Source organism: Anomalospiza imberbis, chromosome 7 (genome assembly GCF_031753505.1).
Source record: "Anomalospiza imberbis isolate Cuckoo-Finch-1a 21T00152 chromosome 7, ASM3175350v1, whole genome shotgun sequence".
Lineage (NCBI taxonomy): Eukaryota > Metazoa > Chordata > Aves > Passeriformes > Viduidae > Anomalospiza > Anomalospiza imberbis.
Window position 1 is genome coordinate 37509420 of NC_089687.1, and position 20756 is coordinate 37530175.

Consider the following 20756-nt stretch of genomic DNA (forward strand, 5'->3'; position numbering starts at 1 on the left):
ACGGCCAGGGGGCTCCTCACTGCTGGAGACACGGCGAGGGGACATGGCCAGGGGGCTCCTCACTGCTGGGGACACCCTGCCCATTGCTACCAGGAACTTGTGCATTTTGCCCAAATCCCCACCTTTTTTGAAGTCTAGCTTCTCCCCAAGAGGAATAAGGAAGCAAATGGTTTTTTCTTAATCTGATTTTTTTTTTCTTTTTGTCTTTCGATGTGGACTAATGGATAAATGGTTTTTATTTGTTTCTGTTTCTTGTGCCCTGATGAGTCTGTGACCTCTGAAATCTAAGAGTCCCTTAAGTCAAACAAGAACATTGGAAACCCATGGCCACGCCTTATCGAATGCTGAGGGAGGGAGTGTTTTTTTAGAGGAGAAATGAATGCTGCCTCGCTTCCCCAAAGTGCTGCTGCTTTAAATGGAGTGTTTCTGCACGTGGGCACACATCCAAAGCCTGTTGTGCCCAGTGCTCTCATACACCTCATGCAGGCTCCCACACAGGGTTTTAATTAGCTCCTGCCTTGCTGCTTCTGGAGACAGCAACTTCCAATCCCCCCGGAGCTCTGCCCTTGTGCTGCTCAGTGGTTCCCTGGCATGGTGTCCTCACCCCACACGGGGCTTGCCTAAGGCCCAGGTATTGGAAAAGCTCCTCGGAGAAGTTGTGGAGCTGATAATTAATACTGAGTGGCCAAAGTTACAGGTGAGCCTCTGTTTTCCAGTTGGGTCGAAATCTTCTCTGCCACCGCATCTTATTATTTTCCAGACAGTCCTGAAGACAAAGGGAGGAATATACAATATAAATTGTTAGAAGCCATGATTTGCATAATCCAAACCCTCTCATTTTTCTTTTCCTGGTAGTATACAGTCTCTTACTGAGATTAAAATGTAAGCTGCAGATTTATGGACTTGTTTGGAAACTGATCTACCAATGTTTTCTTCTGGAATAGACAGAATATTCCAATTTGTTCCTCCTTGGCTGTGTAGTGGAGAGGCTTCTGGATTCACACTGTTCTGCCTCATTTGAGATGTGACCTTTCCAGCTTGTAAAAGGGGCTAAAGGTTAAAGCAGCAGAAAGCATCTGAGGTTGTCTAATGGATTTGAAAACTCCCTGGTCCAGCTGAGAAGTTGCTCTCAGAATTTCCTCCTCCTTGCTGTCACATTCTTAAATACAAAACTTCAAGCTCGGGCTCAGGATTTTTGGAGCCCTTCCCTCCAAGAGCTGCCTGTGTTGTGCAGCACAGATTTGAGCAGGATCTGCTGCATGACCCATCTCTAGCACACAGCATCCGTCTGCACTGCCTGTGCCTTTCTTCCCCAAGATGAGAGGGCTTTTTTGGGGCTGAGATGTCCCTTTGCAGTGGAGCTGGGAATTACTGAGGCTGCCTGACACACAGCTAGATGTGACCTTAGTGCTGTGTGCTGAGAGCCTGGGGTGAGACTTCTGGAAGCCTTTTTTCCTCTGGCTGTACAGCAGCACGTGCCTCTTTGTGCTGGCGGGAAACGGAGAATGTCCTGGCTCATCCAGGAACTGACTGCCAGGAGAAATTTGTGACTTGCCTTGCAGATGTAGCAAAGGGAGGCTTAGGAGGGGGAATACGGTTACCTGGGAAGGAAGGCTGTGCTCTCGGATTGCTCTGCTCCATGCCAGTTAGTTGACAGCTGAAGCTGAACCAAAAAAAAAAACCATTGCCAAAATATAATCTCCCTTCTGCAGCCTTGTTTGTAGGCCCTGATTCAGGAAAGTGCTGTGGAAAGTGATAATGTCCTTTGGAATCAGGAGGAGTTGCTTGTTTCAGGAAGTATTCTGTTACATTTGGGCTACATTAATGCTAATTTTCTCTCTTCTGAATGCTTGCATACTTGTAATCCTTCAGTAGTGTGGGGGCTGTACAGGGCTGGTGCACAATGCTAAAGATGCTGTGTTTTCCTGTTTTCCATCAGCTACTGGAAGGGGAAGCACAAAGCCAGCCCCACCTGCTGTTTTATGTTCTGAGAATTGCATTCTTTGTGCTGAAACTTTGAAGATCTGGGTTTGTTTTTTTTTTACCTTACAACTTTGTTTAGCAAATGAAGGGCTGAATTTTTTTCTCAGGCAAGGCTCCTGTGCAGAGGTGATCCAGCAAGAGGCCAGCCAGCACAGGCACAGAGAGCAGAGCTTCCAGACACCCACATTTGGGCTGGGAGGTTGTTGGGTTGTAAAGAGGGAATCACAGGCCCCTGCCTTGCCCGTGGCTGTGCAGGGATGGTCACAGCTGTGCTGCCACTTTGGCATTTGAAGATAAGGGGTTTAGGCTCACTTGTAAGTAAAAGTTTAGGCTGACTTGTAAGTAAAGGCTTAATTATGAGATAATTACAGAAGTTTAACTTTTCCTTGTGGGAAATGTGTGCTTTTAAAGTTGGTGTAATGATTTTGACCACATCAATGCAATGATTTGCATAGGGGATTTTTTCCCTCTGTAACTACTCATAAATCCTTGATCTCTCCAATAGGCAGCAAACTGCTGTGCTTTTCAGAGCTCCATGCACACAATTCCTGCTGCCTAATAATGGTGGTTTTCAGGGAGTTACAAATTCCAGGTAGAAGCTGGGTTTTGTTCAAAATATTAATTAGAAGCAACCAAGAAGGAGGAGGAAGGAACACTCTTCAGAGTTCAAGATTTTAGTGTGTGTGCTTTTGCACAAAATAGTGAGATGGCCACCTACAGTGCTGAATACTCAAAACTCACTTTTTTTTAAATGTATATCCTCTAAATGATGTAAGGGGTCTTTTCATGTGTGAGGAGGTGGCTTTCTGCAGCCTTCTTATACCATGAAGTCCTCTGGCAGGGTCCAGCAGATCTGCTCAGGTGTTCAGAAACTTCTAAGGACACTCTTTTGGCAAGGGAAAAGCAACCTTTCAGTCAGGTTCTGTAGATCAGAGATAAGCACCTTCATTCTTCAGGGAAGCAACATTATTTTAGGAAAACTGTCAGACTAGTAAAGGCTTGACTACCCTTTTTTTTCCCTTAACAACTGCTATATCTCTCTGCCTTTCTTCCAAGTGCACACAATCCCCAGGGATAATGCTCCAAACTCTGTGTGTGCCCTGTGAAGCTGGAGAGCTGGAGCACTTGGGCAGATGTGTTTGCAGTGAAGATAAAAACAAATGGCTCTGTTTAATGGAATCAGTGTACTTAAATAATGTGCTGATGTACTTCACGCTCCTGCTGCATCTCCTGGAGTGGGGAGAAACGGCGTCTTTGACGTGCGTGTGCTTTTCTATGTACATAAAAGTGCAGCTGTTTGCTGGAATTTGGAGAATCAAAGAATCTCAGAATGCTTTGAGTTGAAAGGGACCTTAAAACTCTTCTCGTTCCCAACCCCCTGCCATGGGCAGGGACACCTTCCACTGTCCTAGCTTGCTCCAAGCCCTGTCCAGCCTGGCCTTGGACACTTCCAGGGATCCAGGGGCAGCCACAGCTGCTCTGGGCACCCTGTGCCAGGGCCTCAGCACCCTCATAGAGGAGGAGTTCTTCCCAATATCCCATCTAACCCTGCCCTCTGACAGTGTGAGGTGATCCCTCCTTGTCCTGTGCCATGGAAAGGTAAGACAGGGCTCTCATTTTATTTCCCTCCCTGTTTTCCTTGGTGGAAGACTGCTTTTGGAATATAGGGATGCTGAGCATGAAGCAAGGAAAGCTCGAGCAGGTCAAAGTCCTGGCTACTGCTGTGAGGTGCAATTCAGCTCCTTCCACAGCAGCTGCACAGCTCGGCTGCCCTGCCTAACTTCATCTTTGTGCCCTGCTCCTCATCCTCCTCCCTCCTGCCCCAGGGCTTGGGAATGTGTGGCTGGCAGGGCCCTGCAGTCCTGGGTAGCAGGAAGCAGAGAAGAGGGAAGAGGATGGAGGGTGAGGAATCCCACACTCTTTTTCCCAGGCTTTTCATCACTCTTTTCCATAAGGATGCAGCCTTAGGAGGGAAAATCCTCCAATGTCTGCCATGCCTCCAGGTTGGAGGTGGTTGCAGGACAGGAGCTTTGAGTGGTGGAAGGTGAGCCTGCAGCTTGAGTCAGCTCTGTCCTACCACCCAACACTGAGAGTGCTGGAAGAGCTTGTGTTTGCAATGGGAAATCACAGGCAGCCCCAAAGAGAGGCTGTTAAGGGAAAGCTCTCCAGGTCTGAGGGGCCCAAGAGCTGCTCTGGCCCTTCTGGGCAGCTGTGGGGCTGAAGGTGGCTGCCTGCAAGCAGAGGGTTAGCAGGGCCCTTAGCTCCCCATCTCTGCTGAGAGTGCAGGGACCCCTGCACATTAAAATCTCCTGAAAGAGCTACAAAAGGAATACTTGAGCTTTCGGAAAGCCAGAGTCTGGATCAACTACAGGATCAACTCTTACCTTTGCAAGAGCAAGGAGCTTAGGATGTCTTTCCTTCTCCATGTTTGCGATTGTTGCCATAGCTGCTGCCTTTGATAGAACCTTCTGTTTTCTCTCTCCTGCCATTTTTTTTCTTGGCTAGATGAAGCTTTCATTCTTTTTAGGATCAAGATCTCCTTTCCTAATTCTGTTGTAAAGGAGGTGTTTGACAGCTGTAATGCCCAGCCCTATCTGCTCTTGAATCCAGGAAGGAATGAAAACAGACACACAATAAATTAGAAGAGGCTTCATTTAAGTTTTTTTTTTTTTCTGTTTTATCTCTGCAAAAGTATTTTTAGCCCTTTCTAAAGTAACAAGATGTTGCCTAGCTAGGTATCAGTAAGACCAAAAGAACCTGAGGAATAACAAAAACCTGGGAATGACAGAGCTGTTGCTCAAGGATACCCGGACTTGCTCCTCTTCCCAACTTCCCACTTCTCAGCTCTCACTAATCCTGTCCATATGGGGAGAGTGTGAGAGCATCCCCTCTTTAGGAACAGCAACTTTTCCACCCTGCTTGCCCTGAAAAGTATCATGGACAGTTGGCAGGGATATCTATCCCAGAAACAGCAAAGGAAGGAGCCTGACAGACCTTGTAACTGTCTCAAATCTTGGGTTTGGTGGTTGTGTCTTTTTTATTTTAGGTGATGGCCCCTGCTGTCCCAGGCACTGGGTGCCTCTGTGAATCAAAAAGACAATCACATCTCACTGGCATTAAAGTAATTCATTTTCATCTTGATAGTCTGTCCCTGTGAAAGGAAATGCTTTTTTATGTGGGAGCACATCCCCCTTTCCCAAACCCCTCTTAATCCTCCACCTGTGGAGGGATGTGATCCCCAGGGTAGATCTCTGTTAAATTAAAATGAATTGGAATAGAATTGAATAGAGGGGGGTAGCATCTCCATGGAGCTTACACTGTGAACTGGAGTCAGTTTGAGGTGTCTAACTGTGCTGTGTGGCTTGGATTAGTTCCTTGGCTTTTCCCTGCACTCTCTAGTGGCTAACTGATCCTCTTCTGGGCACTTCTCTTTCCAAAGGATTTTTGTAGTTTTCTTTAGTGAATGAATGAAGGGCAGGACAGCAGACATTGAACAGTTCCAGCAAACTGGAATTATTTTAGCCTCAAATCACAAAACTTTTGGGTGCTCTTGTTTTTTGGGCTGCGATGGATGTTAACAGCATTGAGGGTTTTATTTGAGTAAGGGATGGCAGGAGTAAGGCTGTAACAAACATCTGTCTGTGCCAGGCCTTTGGGAACCAAGCCACGCGCACCTCAGATGTGTGTGTGGAGTGGAAATTGTTCCCCTTCCTTGCTTGAACTGCTCTGGAGCACAGGATCGGTGGTGCTGGAGAAGATCATTGAGTCCAACTTAAACCCAGCAGTGCCAAGGCCACCACCAGCCCATGTCCCTAGGTGCCACATCCAGGTGGCTTTTAAATCCCTCCAGGGATGGGGACTCCTGGGCAGCCTTTGCCAAGGGTGGCAGCCCTCTCCATGAAGAACTTTTTCTCCGATTTCAACGTCCCCTGATGCATTTTGAGGCTGTTTCCTCTTGTCACTTGGGAGGAGAGACTTGACCCCACCTGGCTGTGTCCTCCTTTTGTGTAGCTGTAGAGAGGAACCAGAGGAGGAATCATATGGAGCGATCAGGAACCAAACCCTCCCAGAATCCAGCCAATATCTGCAGCTCCATGTTCCTAGATTCTCTCAGATTTTAGCTGTGTGCCTACAACACTGTCAACCCTTCCAGGAGAAGGATTTCTCCTGTAGGAAGCAGTCATCTGCTTCCAGCAGTGATGGAAGGGGCTGTTCTTGTGGCTGTTCTAAACAGCCTCGGGGTATTGATGAATGAGCCTGAGCTCCCAGAGCAATGCCTCTGCTTTTAAGTGCTCTTTGATCAGTGCTGCTCTGAGCAGGCTGTTTATAGAGCTCTTGGAGCTGTGGAGCCCAGCCATCAGCACAGAGCAGAGCAGGAATAGAAGGCAGTAATGGCAATTCTGTTTGTTCCCCAAAGGCTGGAAAACAAGGCAGGCTCCTCCTCAACAACCTTTCCAGGTGGTTAGAGCTCTCCAGAGCTCTACCTGCACGTGTGCCTGGTGTGGAATGATCTGGAGCAAGCAGCTGGCTGGAGCTGCTTGTTGCTCTTCCACAGCCTCTGCTACTTTATAGGGCTTTTCATCATGTTTATAGTTTTGACAGGCACTTCTGTGGCAGGTTCTTAATTTAACTGATGAGACGGTCTTGTTTTCATCTCTTTTCCTAATGCTCTTTTAAAGTTGAGCAGTTTGATGCCTTTGAGCTGGTTCTACCTTTGGGTTCAGCTCATTTCAGGAGTTTTGTGCTCTGTGTGGTGGATTTGATCCCATTCCTCTGGAAATAATCCTCACTGCCAACTTCTGGGCTCTGTGGAGTGCAATGCAGCAGGCCAAGGCTTCATTCTCACTCAATTTCCATGAAGTGGAAAAATTTGTTCTTTGGTGACCTGGCAGGAGTTGCAAGGATGTTGGGGAGCTCTTGGGGCTTCCTGGTGGGATCTCTGTGATCATAAAATTGTGGAATGGGTTGGGTTGGAAGAGACCTTAAATCTCATCTCAGCCCCGCTGCCATGGGCAGGGACACCTTCCATCACCATCCCATGGTGCTCCAGCCTGGCCTGGGACACTTCCAGAGAACTTGTACTGCAAGAGAAGGTGAATATTCAGTCCCTCTCTGTTGTCTCAGCTGCTGGCAAGTCCCATAGAGCTTTCTCCTATCTCCTTCCCATCATCTCTTGCAGCCAGGGCTGCCCAGCCTAGACAAACCCAGCAGCCTCAGGGCTGGTCCCTGATTTCCATCCCTGCCCTTGTGCTGGCCAAGAGTAGCCTGGGAATTTCAGCTGGGTGCACTTTGGAGCACCAGCCTAACCAGAACCAGCCCATCTTACCCCTTGCCCTGCATCCCCACATCTTCCCTGGTGCTCCTACCACTCCTCTCTGCAGAATCCTACCCTGTTCCAACCGTGCAGCTCCTTTACTGCAGTCACAGCTGGAAAATGTGGGATTTGAAGAGCAAAGTTTGGCAAAGTGGCCAGTGTCACTCGTGCATCTTGTACACAGAGCATCAATCCCCATCATCCTGCTTCCTAGGTAATATGGGAATTGTTTACTCTGCTTCCCTCTTCCCTTTCCCGCCCCACTTTTTTTTTTCTTTTTGATTATTTTGAAAGTTTAGCTGTAACAAATCCCCAAACTCTCCTGCCTTTGCCAAGGCCCACTGTGAATGATGGAGTTATGGATGAATACTTATAACGCTTGCTTTGATGTCTTGCATGTCTTTAACCAAAGGCACACAGGGAATTTGTTTTGGACAATGAATTTGAAATCTGTTGGGGTTGATATCGTAGCTTTTTAAAGAGGGCAGATGTACCCAGAAACAAAACTGTGAACTGCTGTATTTTCCCAGTGATCTCCTGTTGCTTTAATAATCTACTTCTCTGGGAATTTCTTCAAGTAGCAAAGGGCCAATTATGTGCTGCCTGGAGAGGACCAGGGAGAGCTGTTTTTGTGTCACAGGCTGGTCACAGGAGGTCTCATGTCCTCCCTGGCTCACTGCTGGAAATCCATGGGGCAGAGATAGTAATCATTTATTTTCATGTCCCATCTCCTCTTTGCTCAGTGAGGGGCAACTCTTAACAGGACTGTGTGGTTTCTGCTGAAGTTTGGACAAGACATTAATTGAAAAACCTCAGAAAAACTGATCACAACTGGTTTGTGACAAGGCAGGGTGGGAAGTGTCTCGTGGAGGAGGTCAGGTCTTCTGTCAGCTTGATTTTTAGGGAAAGAAGTGTCTTGATTTTGACATTCAAGTGAATATAAACACAACTCCTCTTCAAAACAACAGGCTTCATCTTTTGTTAAATAGTTCATTTTGTGTCCTGAGTACAGATTTTATCAAGACTGCATCATGCTTCTCTCTGCAGGGGCAGCTCTCCCCAACAGGATCCTCTTACATGTTTTTTTGGAAAGGGAAAATCCTCAGGACAAGTCTGGGGTCTCGTGTGAAACCAGTGTTTGTTTGGAGACAGAGCAGGTGATCTGTGCTTAATTATTTGGAGAGGCTGCCAGCAGATAGCTTATTTTTAAAGGAAGAGTTTTATTACAGCATCTTTGCTGGCTTCAGCCTTTCTCACCAAACTCGTTGGCTTTTTTTCTGGTGCTTTGCTTCTCGGGTCCAGTATTTGAGCTCAGAGGTGTTCTGTTTGTTCTTTTGGTTCCTGGAGGTAGGAATGGATGTTCTGGAGATGGATTCTGCTTTTAGAACCAGGACCTCACCATCTCTGGCATTCCAGGTCGTGGTCAGTACCTTCCAAAGGGCGCTACTTCAGCACTGAGACTCACAGGCTGCTGCTTAGGTCCCAGGGTCCTTGAAATTTGGGTAAAGGCTTCAAAAGTCTTTGGGTTTTTCCATCAAAAAGTGGTTCCTGACTTTGCTGATGAAGGCAGGCAGATACTGGTTTTGCTTTAATGAAGAGAAGTTCAGCTCTTGAAGGCTAAATCTGCAATTTCATTTGAACAGTTTAATTTAACATGGTATTTAACTCAGTATCTCATGCATGAAGTATTTCATAGATTTAATAATGTGTGTGCCTATTTTGGAAGGAGATTCAGTTCCTCTTCTCCATGATACAGTTAGGGGAGCCTTCTCGGGCTGGGAGGAGCTGGATGAATCCAGGTGGAATGTGGTGCTGAGATCATTGGCCTCATTTTCGTATATATATTTTGGTTTTTGCAGTCCCTCCTTCAGCTGCACAGCCCAGTCTTTTCTGAGTGATTGATTTTTCTGTAAGTTTCATCATTACAATGTAAAAACAGTATTTCATGTTCTGTAGATCGCACGGGGCACTTCAGAACTTTGAGGGGAGTGACCAGAGTTCTGACTGAGCTTTCTGCTTTCTTTAGCTCCCTGGGCTCAAGTACAAGCCAGGCTACAACGCTGATGCTGGGGACAAGTGGATCTGGCTGAAATGAAATCTGTTCCTGCTGGAGCCCTGGCCAGGATGGACCACAGGACCTGAGGGAAGAGGAGCCACGTTCAGTGCACCTGCTCCACATCACTTGTGTAGCACCAAGGAAACACTGCTTAAATAATTTCCTGTCCCTAGCAGAAGGGGAGTAGACTCCCAGAAGGAAAACCACTTCATTCTGGTTTGTTTTTCCCTGAGGAACTCGGGGATGTTGGACAGTCAGTGTGGGATAGCCAAGTGAGCTGGGGCAGGCTGAACATCAGAGCTGAATTTTCTCTTCCTCGGGACTGTGGCTCATTATTATCCAGGATTAGTGTTGTTCTGCTGATTCAAGAGAAATTAAACCTGTACCCTCCTGGCTCTCACAAAGTTAATATCTTGTTCTGTCATTCGTGGTGTTCTGTGAGGTTCATTAGAAGCAACAACGTGTTCTGAAAGGCACTGACTGGACCTCAGCCAAGCATAACAAGTTCATGGAGAGATGGAAATAAGTTATCTCAATTAATACAGCAAAAATCTCTGCTTAAAATTCTAAAAAAAGTCAAAATAATTGCCAGCAGTTGTACTTACAGCTTCTTGCTTTGATTCTACTATAGAGTGAGATGTTTGTTGGCTATAAAAGACAAGTGTAATTATTATTTTTGCAAGTCCCTGAAAGTCCAAGTTGGAAGGGTTCTTTTCAAAGAAATTATTCATTTAGTATTAGTCACAGAAATGAGGTCCCTTGGCATTGGTTCAAGCACCACTGTCCAGATTTAGGCTGCAGTTAATTTTGCATTTTCAGCATGGGGCTCACTGCTTCAGTCACTGAGGAAAAGGGCTGCCAGGCATTCCAGAATTTAGGGCAGTGCCTTGGAGTTAAGCAGCCAAGTCTCGCTTGTGCCCCTTCCTGTATCAAAACCAGTGTGAAGAGTCCCTTAATGAGAGCCTTGGGGGCCTGGTGAGGTAGTGGATGAAGGAGCAGTGGGAAGAACTGTGGCTCTTTTTGCTGATCCTGTAGCGCTTTGCTTCCGTGTTTTATGTCTCATCCATCCGTCCTCTGGGAAGGGATGCCTGAATCCTTCAGGACTCCCAGCCAGTGCAGTGAGATCCTGAGCACTGTGAGCCTCCCTCCACCTGCCCAGAGCACCATCTCCCAGCTCTGAGGGGTGTGGGGATGAAAGGAGCACGTGCTGTGGTTTTAAGATTCCTCTGGAGAGTGCAGCTGTGTTCGTACACGTGTCCTCCATCCTGGTGTCGCCAGCTTCTCTGGCTGCTGGAATTCACTTGGCAGTGTGTGCAGCCCCATGCCAGATCTGGAGAGGTGTTTTGTGCTGTGGGTAGAGCTGGAGAAGCTGCTGTGGGACACTGGGGGGGGCTCACTGGGGTGCAGAGCAGCTTTAGGAGCCTTCCCCACCCACTCCAGCAGCATGGAAGGCTGAGCTCTGGATATAAAAGACTTTAATTCCAGTCAGGAAAAGTAATGCTGGTGAGCCCTGTGGTATGACAACATGCATCTCAAGCACTTTTAAACATTTTATTCAGGCTTTAACTCTGCTTTAAAACTGTTTATAAGCTAAATCTGTGAAGGAAATAACTTTATCTCCCTTTGCTGTAGGAAGGAGCACTAGCTTTTCTCTTCCCTCCTCTGTGTTCTTATCTTCCCTCCTTCCCACTCCAACACCTCAAGAAAAATCTCTTAGCAAACCAGCTGTAGAGATTTGGGTTTTGGAGGCTATGCTGTGCCAGTTGGATGAATCTATCTCCAGTTCTTAGATTGGGAAACATAATACAGCTCAAATCCTCTCCATGCTTCTGCATAGGGGCATGCGTGAAACCCATCTGCAGTCTGCCCTCTTATTCCAAATTCCCATTGCCTGGACTTTGCCTCTTGCCTGTCCTGTCCTGTGCTTGGCTCTGCCTGCTTTCCCAGGGCAGATATTCTGGGGAAGGTCACATTTATGGGCAAAACCACCAGCCTTCTCTGTGGTCACACCAGTTCAGCAACAACCTCGCCCTTGGCTTCACTTTGCACAGGAGGGGAGAAAGGAGAGAGGAGGGGAGTGACTGGTGCTTGTCTGTGCTATCCCAGTATGTCTGTCAATAGTTCCCCCTCAGCTGGGGTAGGTTAGGACCATCCAGGCTGTGAAGATACCTGTGCATGGCCGAGCTTCTCCCTGAGACCTCGAGCCTAGGGCTGCAGTTATGAGATCCAGCAAGTTTCTTCCTCCTTCACAGTGAAACTTTGATGTTTTAATTACAGAATGGCAGAAGGGGATTGGGCTGAAAGGGACATTAAAGCCCATTCTGTCCTACTCCAGGGATACCTTCCTTTATCCCATGTTGCTCCAAGCTCTGTCTGGCCTGGCCTGGAACACTTCCAGGGCTGTAGCAGGCACGGCTTCTCTAGGCAATGCAATAGCAGTGAGGTTTCAGTATTATCCCTGCTGCCTCAGTTCTGTTGTGCCCCCACCACAGACAAAGGTTGGAACGAATCACTTCTGTGGAAGAGCCTGCTGAGCAAGTGGAATTTAGGTGCACAACAAATCCCAGCTGGCTTCCAGTGCTGCTCACAAAAGCAAAATGAATCAGTTGTGCAGAAGTGAGTGGAAGTAACCAAAGCTAGAGGGGAAGTGGGATGTCACAATATCACCTGATAGGCTGCTTCCCAAAAATGTGCCTGAGCAGGTTTAGTGTGAGCTGAGTGTTTACGGAGAACCCCAGAAGCCATTGGTGTTCAGGGAGGGCTTGGGGGAAAAGGAGGTCTGAAGATCAAGGAAAAGGATGGACTCTCCTCCTTGGGGTGCCCTTCTGTTGACGTGCGTTTGATGTGAGGGTGACAGGAGATGACATCATGAAGGAGGGGAGGCCCTACCACACACTTTATAGAGTAGCAGTGGCAACCCCTGGAAGTGTCCAAGGCCAGGTTGGATGGCGCTTGGAGGAACCTGGGGTAGTGGAAGGTGTCCCTGCCAATGGCAGGTGCATTGGAGTAGAGCTTAAGGTGCCTCCCAGCTCAAACCATTCCGTGATTGTGTGGTACTGGCCAAAGCTCCTTGGGAGTGCCTGGCCCTAGGAGCTCCCATCCATGTCAGCCAACACTGATCCCACCTGATGACATCGCTTTCTGTGATCCTGCTGAGCTCTTACACCTGGCACCATGGGTGGCAGGATGCCGTGGAAGTGGCTGTGGTTCCCATCTTGAAGCCCTGTTTTCTGACAAACGCTCATTCTCAGCGAGACCAAGCCCGGCGCATTGCCTGCCGCTGTCGTGTAATTCCTCCGCAGGTGCTGGAGCCCAGCCTGGCTGCTGCTCTCGGATGGGACCACTCCTGCTGTGCTCTCCACCCTCCCAAGCAGAAACTGCAGCTACAAATGAGACTTCAATTTGCCATGCCTGAGAATGCTTTGACTCAATTAGCTCAGTGCTGAGCATCTTCAAAGGCAGCTGGGTTTGGAATTTGCGGTGGGTGCTGTGGTTCCCTCTGAGAGAGGCAGGCACCGCTCCTGGTTCCTCCACCTGCTCCTGGAGCAGGGCGCACGGCTGAGAACCAGCTCTTGGGGCAATGTCACAGTGCCAGGGTGGCATAGCAGTGCCCCTCTGCAGACCAAGGGATGGGATTTAACCAGCTGCTGATGCACAGGTGTGCTCTTGTCTGCTTCCTCTCCTGCCTACGAGAAGGTGGCTGCTCCAAGCATTGCTGCTCGCTGTGGAAGAAGATTTCCTTTTTGGGAACCAAATGCTTTGATAGAAAGCTTGCAGGACAGTTCCTGGTCTATAAAAGGAGTTCATGCATGCATGCATGAAAAAAAAAAAAAAAAAAAAAGAACAAAATGGTGCTAAGATACAGCAGGCATAACCTGTGCAGTCCTGGCAGGGTCCACGGCAGCTCCCAGGACATTCCCTTCACCTCTGGGTGTTTTGGGAGACAAGGTTAATTGGTTTTATGTCACAAAAGGTGAGGGTATCAGAAACTGGGCTGGGATTTGCCATTAGGACACAGACTCCATTTAATGCTTTTCGCTGCTTACAGGAGAGACTGAAGGCTGAAGGAAGGAGGAACTTGATTAAATCAATTTCCACTTCTATCTTTGGATATGGATAAAAATCAAGCTCCCATTGCCTTCAGTGGGCAGCTGAAGCAGTCCTGGAAATCAGGCTGGCATGGGCAGGGACTGCACCTTCAGTGAGGAAGGGAAGCCAAAGCCACCATGGGCTCTGAGGGGTGTCCAGTCCCCTCTGACTTGTCCCTGAGGTGTTTGTTGTGAGCCAGGAGAACTCTGCAGGGAGGTGAGGGGCTCAGGAGCGAGGCACCAAAGCTGCTGCTCTGATTGCGGCTCCCTGGTCACAGGCTGGGTTGTGCCAGGTTGTGAGCTGGTGCTGCAGGCAGGAGCGGGGGTGTGAGCAGACCCTCCTGCCGGTGCATTTGTGACTGTCAGTGCCGTAATTCAGGAGATGGGGCCCTTGCTGCTCCCAGCAGTCCCCGTGATGTCACACGGAAGGTGTTGCTCTCCAGGTGGTGATGGAGAAGAGCAGGGTGGAAGGCTGTGTTCAGTGCTGTGGGTTTGGCACAGTGCATCAGTTCCTGGGCTTTCCTGGCACAATCACCCCTGTTTCTCCTAGCCATGCTGATTTCCATCCCATGTCCATCTCTGGAGTCCCTGTGGAGCTGGTTTTCCCTGTGGTGTCTGCCTGCGTGCAGCATTTCGGCAAGGAGGCAGCTTTAACTGGACAGCCGCTTCCTCGAGGAGCTTAATATTCAATGGGCTCTGCTGGCAGGAGCCTTTATGAGCTGTGGGAGGCAGCGAGGGGAAAACGACTTTGAGACCCAGTAAAGCCTTCTGGTGTGCCCAGACAGATGTGGGTGGTGATACCACTGGGCGACGAGCTGGGCCTTGTTCCCTGGCACAGCTCCGAGCACACAAACCCGTCTCTCAATCCTGCCTGGCCCCTCTGCTTTGTGGTTTGTGTCACCGAGCCAGGGGTGGCCTGACCGGGTCGGCCCTGCCGGTGCAGGGCGCGTGAGGCTCCTGCAGAGCCCCCGGGCTCCTGGTCTCGCTAGTTTCCAGCGGGATGCTCGGGCTTTCCCAGCGCATCCCATTAGGTGGCAATGCGACCTGCTCCTCTGAGCGGCCCCGCAGGATGACAGCACTGAGAAAGGGGCTGCAGCTTCCCTGGGGTGCGCTGGGGTGGCCAAGGCTCTTCAGTGTGTGGAAAGGACTCTCAGATTTGGGCTTAGGACTCTATTTTGGCTGCTGACACTAAGAAGGACGCTGGGATTCCCACCCTTCTGGCTTTGAGGTGCCCTGTATTGTGTAGTGGTGGCTGTGGCCACGCTTGGGCCGACTCTGCTCCTTGCCTAGGCTACATAAGTTCTGTTTGCGAGTGCTTTGTCCGCCCTGGTGTTCCCCGTTGCTTTATTGCGTGTCGTTTTCAAGCAGAAGAAAGCACCCGAGTGGCATCAGGGCAAGAGGGACACTTGGCATCTTCCCTGGGGTGACCAGCAAGCAGGCCAAGTCCTGCTCATCTGGCTGCCTGACAGAGCCAGCCCGAGCTCCAGGCAGGACACGGCTGCTGCTCCCCATGCTCCCAGCAGCCTTTCCCAGGCCTGCAGAGGATGCAGACACCTGCACTGCCCTTGGCCACGGCGCTCCAGCTCTTGCTCAGGAGCCGCGTGAGTCAGGAGCTCACCTGGGCAGTGCTGGCCTGCAGCCAGGGGCTTCCCGGGCTGACCGCTGGGCCAGGCAGCAGCGGGGCTCAGGGGCACGGGGGTGCCCTGTGCGCGGGTGGGGAACAGGCCTGCGTCTCAAACGGGGGCTGAGCTTGGAGCACGGGGCTGGAGGCTCCGTGAGTGCCCTGGCGTGGGTTGGCGATGCACTGAGCAGCACCGTGGCTGCTGGCAGCCCCCGGGTGCTGCCCCGTGCTCCGGCCCCCTTTCTCCTGAGCTCCGGAGGGTCGTGCATCCACAGCCTGCCTCTCCCCGTTTAACTAGGATGTTATCTGGAGATGAGAGAGCGCTCGGCTCCGGATCCCGGAGTGGAGCAGCGTTCCACAGCAGCCCAGCCAAGGGGAATGAAGCAATATTAAAGTGCGATATTTCATTGCTCTGTAATTAACTTCAGCTGCTTTCAAGCTGCAACAAATTACCCTCAAAGCCCGTTTTTGTACCGAGGAGAACTTTGAACTGCGTTCGCAGCCCTTGTGCCTGGGAGGGAGGGGAGGCCGCTCCTGCTGTCTGTGGCTGCAGCTCCGTGTGTGGTTTGGGACCAGCCCTGGGCCGGCTGTGCCGGGCTGCCGTGTCAGCACAGGCAGGAGTGCTGGGGCTGGCATCAGCCCTGCCAGGGGCTGGCATCAGCACTGCCAGGGACAGCCCCGGGCGTGGGAAACTACTGCGGCATCCCAGGAGAGCCTCGGGCTCCACCTGGAGACTCTTCTCTGCTGGCATGGATCCTGCTGCACCCGAGGCTTTAGATGCATGCTGCCATCCCAAGGTCTTCCCAAAATACTGCGGGCAAATTAATCCAGGGCATGAAACTTCAGCCAGCTTGTTGGAGAGAAAATTCAGCTTAGCTGCTAGAAGGCAGCAGCCTCCTTCAGCAAAGACCTGATGATCTGATGGTTTTTGGGGAGCCACTGCTGCCCCTGAGGGGCTCAAAACACAGCTCTGCATTTCCCAGCAGGACCCCTCCTGCTCCAGCTCCCTAAATTCCTTAGAGAATACGTTTGTTTGTGTTTACTTTCCATCTCCCATCTCTAGCAGGATCCATGGAGATAGGCCTGTGCAGCCCAGGCCTGGGAAGGTGGCACAGGCTCCCACCACACATGGCCTGGCCATGGCCTGGCAGATTTCCAGGCAGAGGCTCTGCCTGCACTGATGGTGCCAAGCCCTTCCCATTCTGCTCTGGAAGAGCAGAAGGACTCCAACAGCTTCTCTGGGATGCCTCAACCAGGAGCAGCTTAATTCCCTTTGATGAATTCATGAGCTCATGAAGCCAGAGGAAGATGGGAAGCATTCCACAGGAGCTGAGGGCTGGGGAGCTGTGGCACTGGTGCCACGTCTGCCATGATCAGAGGTCTCAGAATTTTTCCGTGCCCTGAGAAGGACTGGCTGTCCTCTTGGATGCCCTCAGGAGAGGAGGAGGGAACTGTTGCTGTTCTGGACCTCTCTGCCCACCCATGTGCCCACAGAGGAGGTGGTCACAGGAGTTTGAAGAGCTGCTCAGTTTCTATAAAAGATGATGGTGATAGGGGATGTAAATTATTACTCTGGTTGTGTTAAAGCACGAGGAGCAGACAAACCTTCAGCCCAAATCTCCAGGGAGAAAGCCACCAGCCCAGACCCCATTGTGGCACCCTGGGATGGCTCAGTCCCAGCCTGGGTCCCCAGCAGCCCTATTACACCTGTGAGTACCACCTGCAGTGGGGTTCCAACCCCTGGATATGGCATGAGAGGAGTCACAAGGAGCTTGATTCATGGATGAGCCTTAAAAAGGGGGTGGGGGGGGAAGCTTTCACCTCTGTTCCCAGTGATGCTCATGGAGCAGTGCTGGAGCTCAGCCTCGTGCCCTGCTGGGGCTGCAGGAGGAGATGTGAAGCAGTGACACATGGCCGAACTTTAATTACTCTTAATTACCCAAACCCATCCTCCTGGGTCCAAATCTGGGGCAGGTGCATCCCACTGGGACATGGGAGCAGGGAGACCTGGCACGGCCGTGATGGAGCTGCCCTTCCTGGGAAAGCCATTCGGTCTGGATTCCCCTGGGAGGGCTGCAGCACCAGCCTTATCACCTTCAGCTAGGCCAAGTGGAGTAGGCTAATGATTAGACTTATCCTAAAGCAGTCTAATGAGCAGCAATAGAGCTAAGTGCTTTCCATTCAGTGACACATCCAGATCTTATAAGAGCTCACATCCTGACCCTGGGACCCTGCTCTGGCCAAAGGAAATCAGCCTGATAGTTCCCTGGAGAGAGCAGCCATGGCTTTAAAGTGTCTTCTGAAAGCATTTATCTCACCAGCTTAAAAAAACCAAAACACCAAAAATCCTGAGCTGCAGGGTTAGGTTATGTGACCTTCTCACTCTCTTCCCCATCTCTGCAGCTCGAAAAGCCTTGGCCTGGGAATGTGCTGGGGTGGCTCAATCCAGCAAGGAAAGCTCCAGTGGCATACCAAATCCTTCCCAGGCTGTGCTCCCACGTCTGCATCACCGGTACCCAAAGGGAGAATTAACATGCTGTGAGTGTTGATAGGGAAACTTCAATAATTGAAGGTGTTTGGAGGCTCTTGTTGGCTTATTTTTTGCTGGAATATTTTGGAGGTAATGTTTTACTGTAGCAGCTCTTCCTCTTCTCTAAACCTTTCCCTCCCTCTGCAGTTTAGAAGGGAAGCAACCTGCTTTATTCCAAGTTCCCAGGGCAAGTCTCGTGCACAGAGAGGTTGTGGGATCTCTGTCCCTGGAAGCATCCAGGGCAGATTGGACAGGGCTTGGAGCATGCCAGGACAGTGGAGGGTGCTCCTGCCTATTGCAGGAGGTGGGATGAGGTGAGTTTTAAGGTCCCTTCCAACCCCGCCCATATTCCATGATTCCATGGTCTGAGCAGTGGATGCAGCTCCTTGCATGGGAGGTGCAGAGATGAAGAGGAGGGTCAAGCCAGGTGTAAGGAAATCTCCCAGGAGTGGCTGGACAGAGAGAATCCTTGTGGTGAGAGGGCTGTTTGCCACTGTGGCTAGCAAAGGGGTTTTATTGGCTCAGCAGCTGGTGCCAGGAACGTCAGGGAAAACTGCAGGGTGTCCTGCAACCTTCATCCAGGCTGCTCCCAAGGACCTGTTCCCAGCAAAGGTGCTCTGTCCTTAGGAAGTCTTCTTCAGCGTAGTCCTTCAACAGCATGAGTGATTTCTGCTGCTTACACTCAGGGAGTTTTCCCCATCTTTAACATAATTTATTTTTTGCTTTGAACAATAGCAGTACCCAGGGCTGGCTCAGCAGTTGTTTGATCCCACAAGTCTCTGCCCTTGGCCACATCATATGACATGGAGTTCCTCGAGGCAAATTGTGTGAAAAGATGCTTTTTTTTTTTGTCCATCACTTCTGGATTTACTGTCCCTTCATTGCCTCTGAATGGCCCGTTGTTTGCAGATCCTGAATACGAGCTCTGTCTCAGAACAAGCATGGCCCCATCCACTGGGCACCAGAGGACCCCAAGGAAGCTTTTCTCTCAGTGTGCTGATTTTCAGAGGAGCCCTCCAAGGCAGGGCCATTGCTCTTGCTTTGTGTGACACCCTTCCTCCAGGAGATGGCCCAAGAGGAAGGTGGGGATGGTGGCAGTCAGCAGACCCTGGGAGCAGGGAGGGAAGCCTGCCAGCTCCAGTGGGAAGAGCTCTGAACCACTCTTTGTGCTGCTGGAGCAGTGACCCCATCCATCCTCTGCTCTTGCCTCAGTGCAAGTGCTGTGAAAGTGCCTGGGAACCCCTGGCAGAGCAGGGCCTGGGGGTGGTGGGGCTGGAATTGTGCTTATTCCATGCTCATTCCCTCCTCAGCCCTTCCCAGGGCTGCTCTCTGCCTTTTGTTTTTCTTCATGCTGGATCTGTTCCCCATCCCTGGAGTTGTCTGAAGGAGCAGAAGGTGCTTCCAGGTTTGGAGGTGTTTCTCACCTTGGTGAAAACAATCGGGGCTGATTTGTTCCCTAACTGCTTGTCCATGGGAGCTGCAAAGCTTTGCCTGCGTGGGAGCTGGGAATTGCGCTGTTTGACGTTTGATTGAGTGCTCTCCTGCTCCAGCTTCAAAGCTCTCTTTGCTTTTTCACTCCCTTTTATGTCCCATCTCTTGAAATTCCAGTCCTGCACGAAGGCACAAACCCAGGACAGCTGAAGGCTTCCAAATGCAATTATTTTCCAAAGCATTTTAATAAATTAGCAGCTTGTTCCTTTGCCAGACAGCACTTCCCTTCCCATTGACCTGCGTCTGTGCAGCCTGCCATGTGCCTTGGACCTTTCTCCTCTGGGATGTCAGCTCAGGAGGACACAGCCAGGCCCTCTCAGCTGTGATCAGACCTGGGCTGGGACTCCGGGGAGGTTGGCACGAGCATCTGCAGATATATATATTTTTTAATAGCCTTTTATTTATGAAGCTACTTTGGAGTCTGATTCCCTTGCTTTGCTTGATATTTATTGGTGCTTCACCCATCTTGAACTGGGAGCCGTAAGCACTTTGATAAATGGATTTGCCTTTCCTGGAACTGTGTCCCAGCATCAGCTCATCAGCATCCTCAGCCAAAGTACCACTCCTGTAGATCAAGGATGATGAGGAGAAAAACCCCAAGCAGGACAGGATGGCAATCCAAGCTCCAGTTCCTCTATTCCAAGGGGTTCAGTGCTTGGTTAAGGGATCACTCCAAGTGACTGAGCTCTCTGTTTAGTTCAGGGAACAATTTCTTCCCAATATCCCATCTAACCCTGCCCTCTGGCAGTGGGAGGCCATTCCCCCTTGTCCTGTCACTGCAGGCCCTTGTCCAAAGTCCCTCTCCAGCTCTCCTGGAGCTCCTTTAGGTCTCTCTTTCCTGTCCTATCACACCACAAGCTAAAAGGAGTTGGGTGCACATGGTACAATGTCAGTATAGGAAAGAGCCTGGAAATTCCAGCTAAAGGGGAGCTGCTGTCATTGCATGATGAACCCCCCAGGCTGGGATCAAGATAGGATTTTCCCTGAAAATGCTTCTCTGTGGCAGAGAGAGGTGGCATTTAGCAAAGGCAGTTTTGGGATCTATATTGAATGTCTTGATGTTGCTATGGAGAAGCTGGATGGAGGCCACCAGGAGAAAAGGAGGCTCAGGGGGGACCTTCTGGCTCTCCATAACTCCTGACAGGAGGGGGCAGCTGGAGGGGCGTCAGACTCTGCTCCAGGGAACAGGGACAGGAGGTGAGGGAGTGGCCTCAGGCTAGGCCAGGGGAGGTTTAGACTGGAGATAAGGGAAAAATTCCTTCACCAAAAGGGTGCTCAGGCACTGGACCAGGCTGGCCAGGGCCATGGTGGAGTCCCCATCCCTGGAAATGTTGGAAAGATGTGTAGATGTGGCACTTGAGGACACAGTTTGGTGGTGGCCTTGGTGGTGCTGGAGTTGGGCTCAAGGATCTTGGAGGTCTTCTGCAGCCCTAATGATTCTGTGATTCTGTGAAACAGCACATGGGTGGAGAGAGACCGTGGCCCCAGGGAGATGTTCCAGGGGAGGTTCCCGCTCACCCAGGTGGCTGGTGCTGGACACTGGGATGGGCTGGATGCCCAGGACAAGGCCATGTGGGTGAGGGGGACCAGCACTGACAAGGATCTGCATCCACAGCTGTCCCCTCTGCACAGGAAGCTTTTCTTTTAAAATAACGACCAGAAAAAAAAATCCC

The 20756-nt window shown here is 50.4% G+C and overlaps 1 protein-coding gene and 1 long non-coding RNA gene across 3 annotated transcripts in view; one reads left to right on the forward strand and one right to left on the reverse strand.

The window, feature by feature from the left end:
* NDUFA10 (NADH:ubiquinone oxidoreductase subunit A10) overlaps positions 1–20756 on the forward strand; it is a 54918-nt gene that overhangs the window by 17078 nt on the left and 17084 nt on the right. The window contains exon 10 of one of the 2 annotated variants that reach the window (XM_068196719.1): positions 9324–9762. The exons of the other annotated variant lie outside the window; for it this stretch is intronic. Within the exon in view, the coding sequence (XP_068052820.1) occupies positions 9324–9392 (69 nt within the window). The 3' untranslated portion in view covers positions 9393–9762. Of the gene's footprint in view, positions 1–9323; positions 9763–20756 lie in introns of those variants that run through there. 2 annotated transcript variants of the gene reach the window in all.
* The window catches only part of LOC137477514 (uncharacterized), a 302567-nt gene continuing 284842 nt past the window's right edge, over positions 3032–20756 (reverse strand). Inside the window, exon 4 of the long non-coding RNA XR_011001039.1 lies at positions 3032–3361. This is a non-coding gene — a long non-coding RNA (uncharacterized lncRNA). The remainder of the gene's footprint in view (positions 3362–20756) is intronic.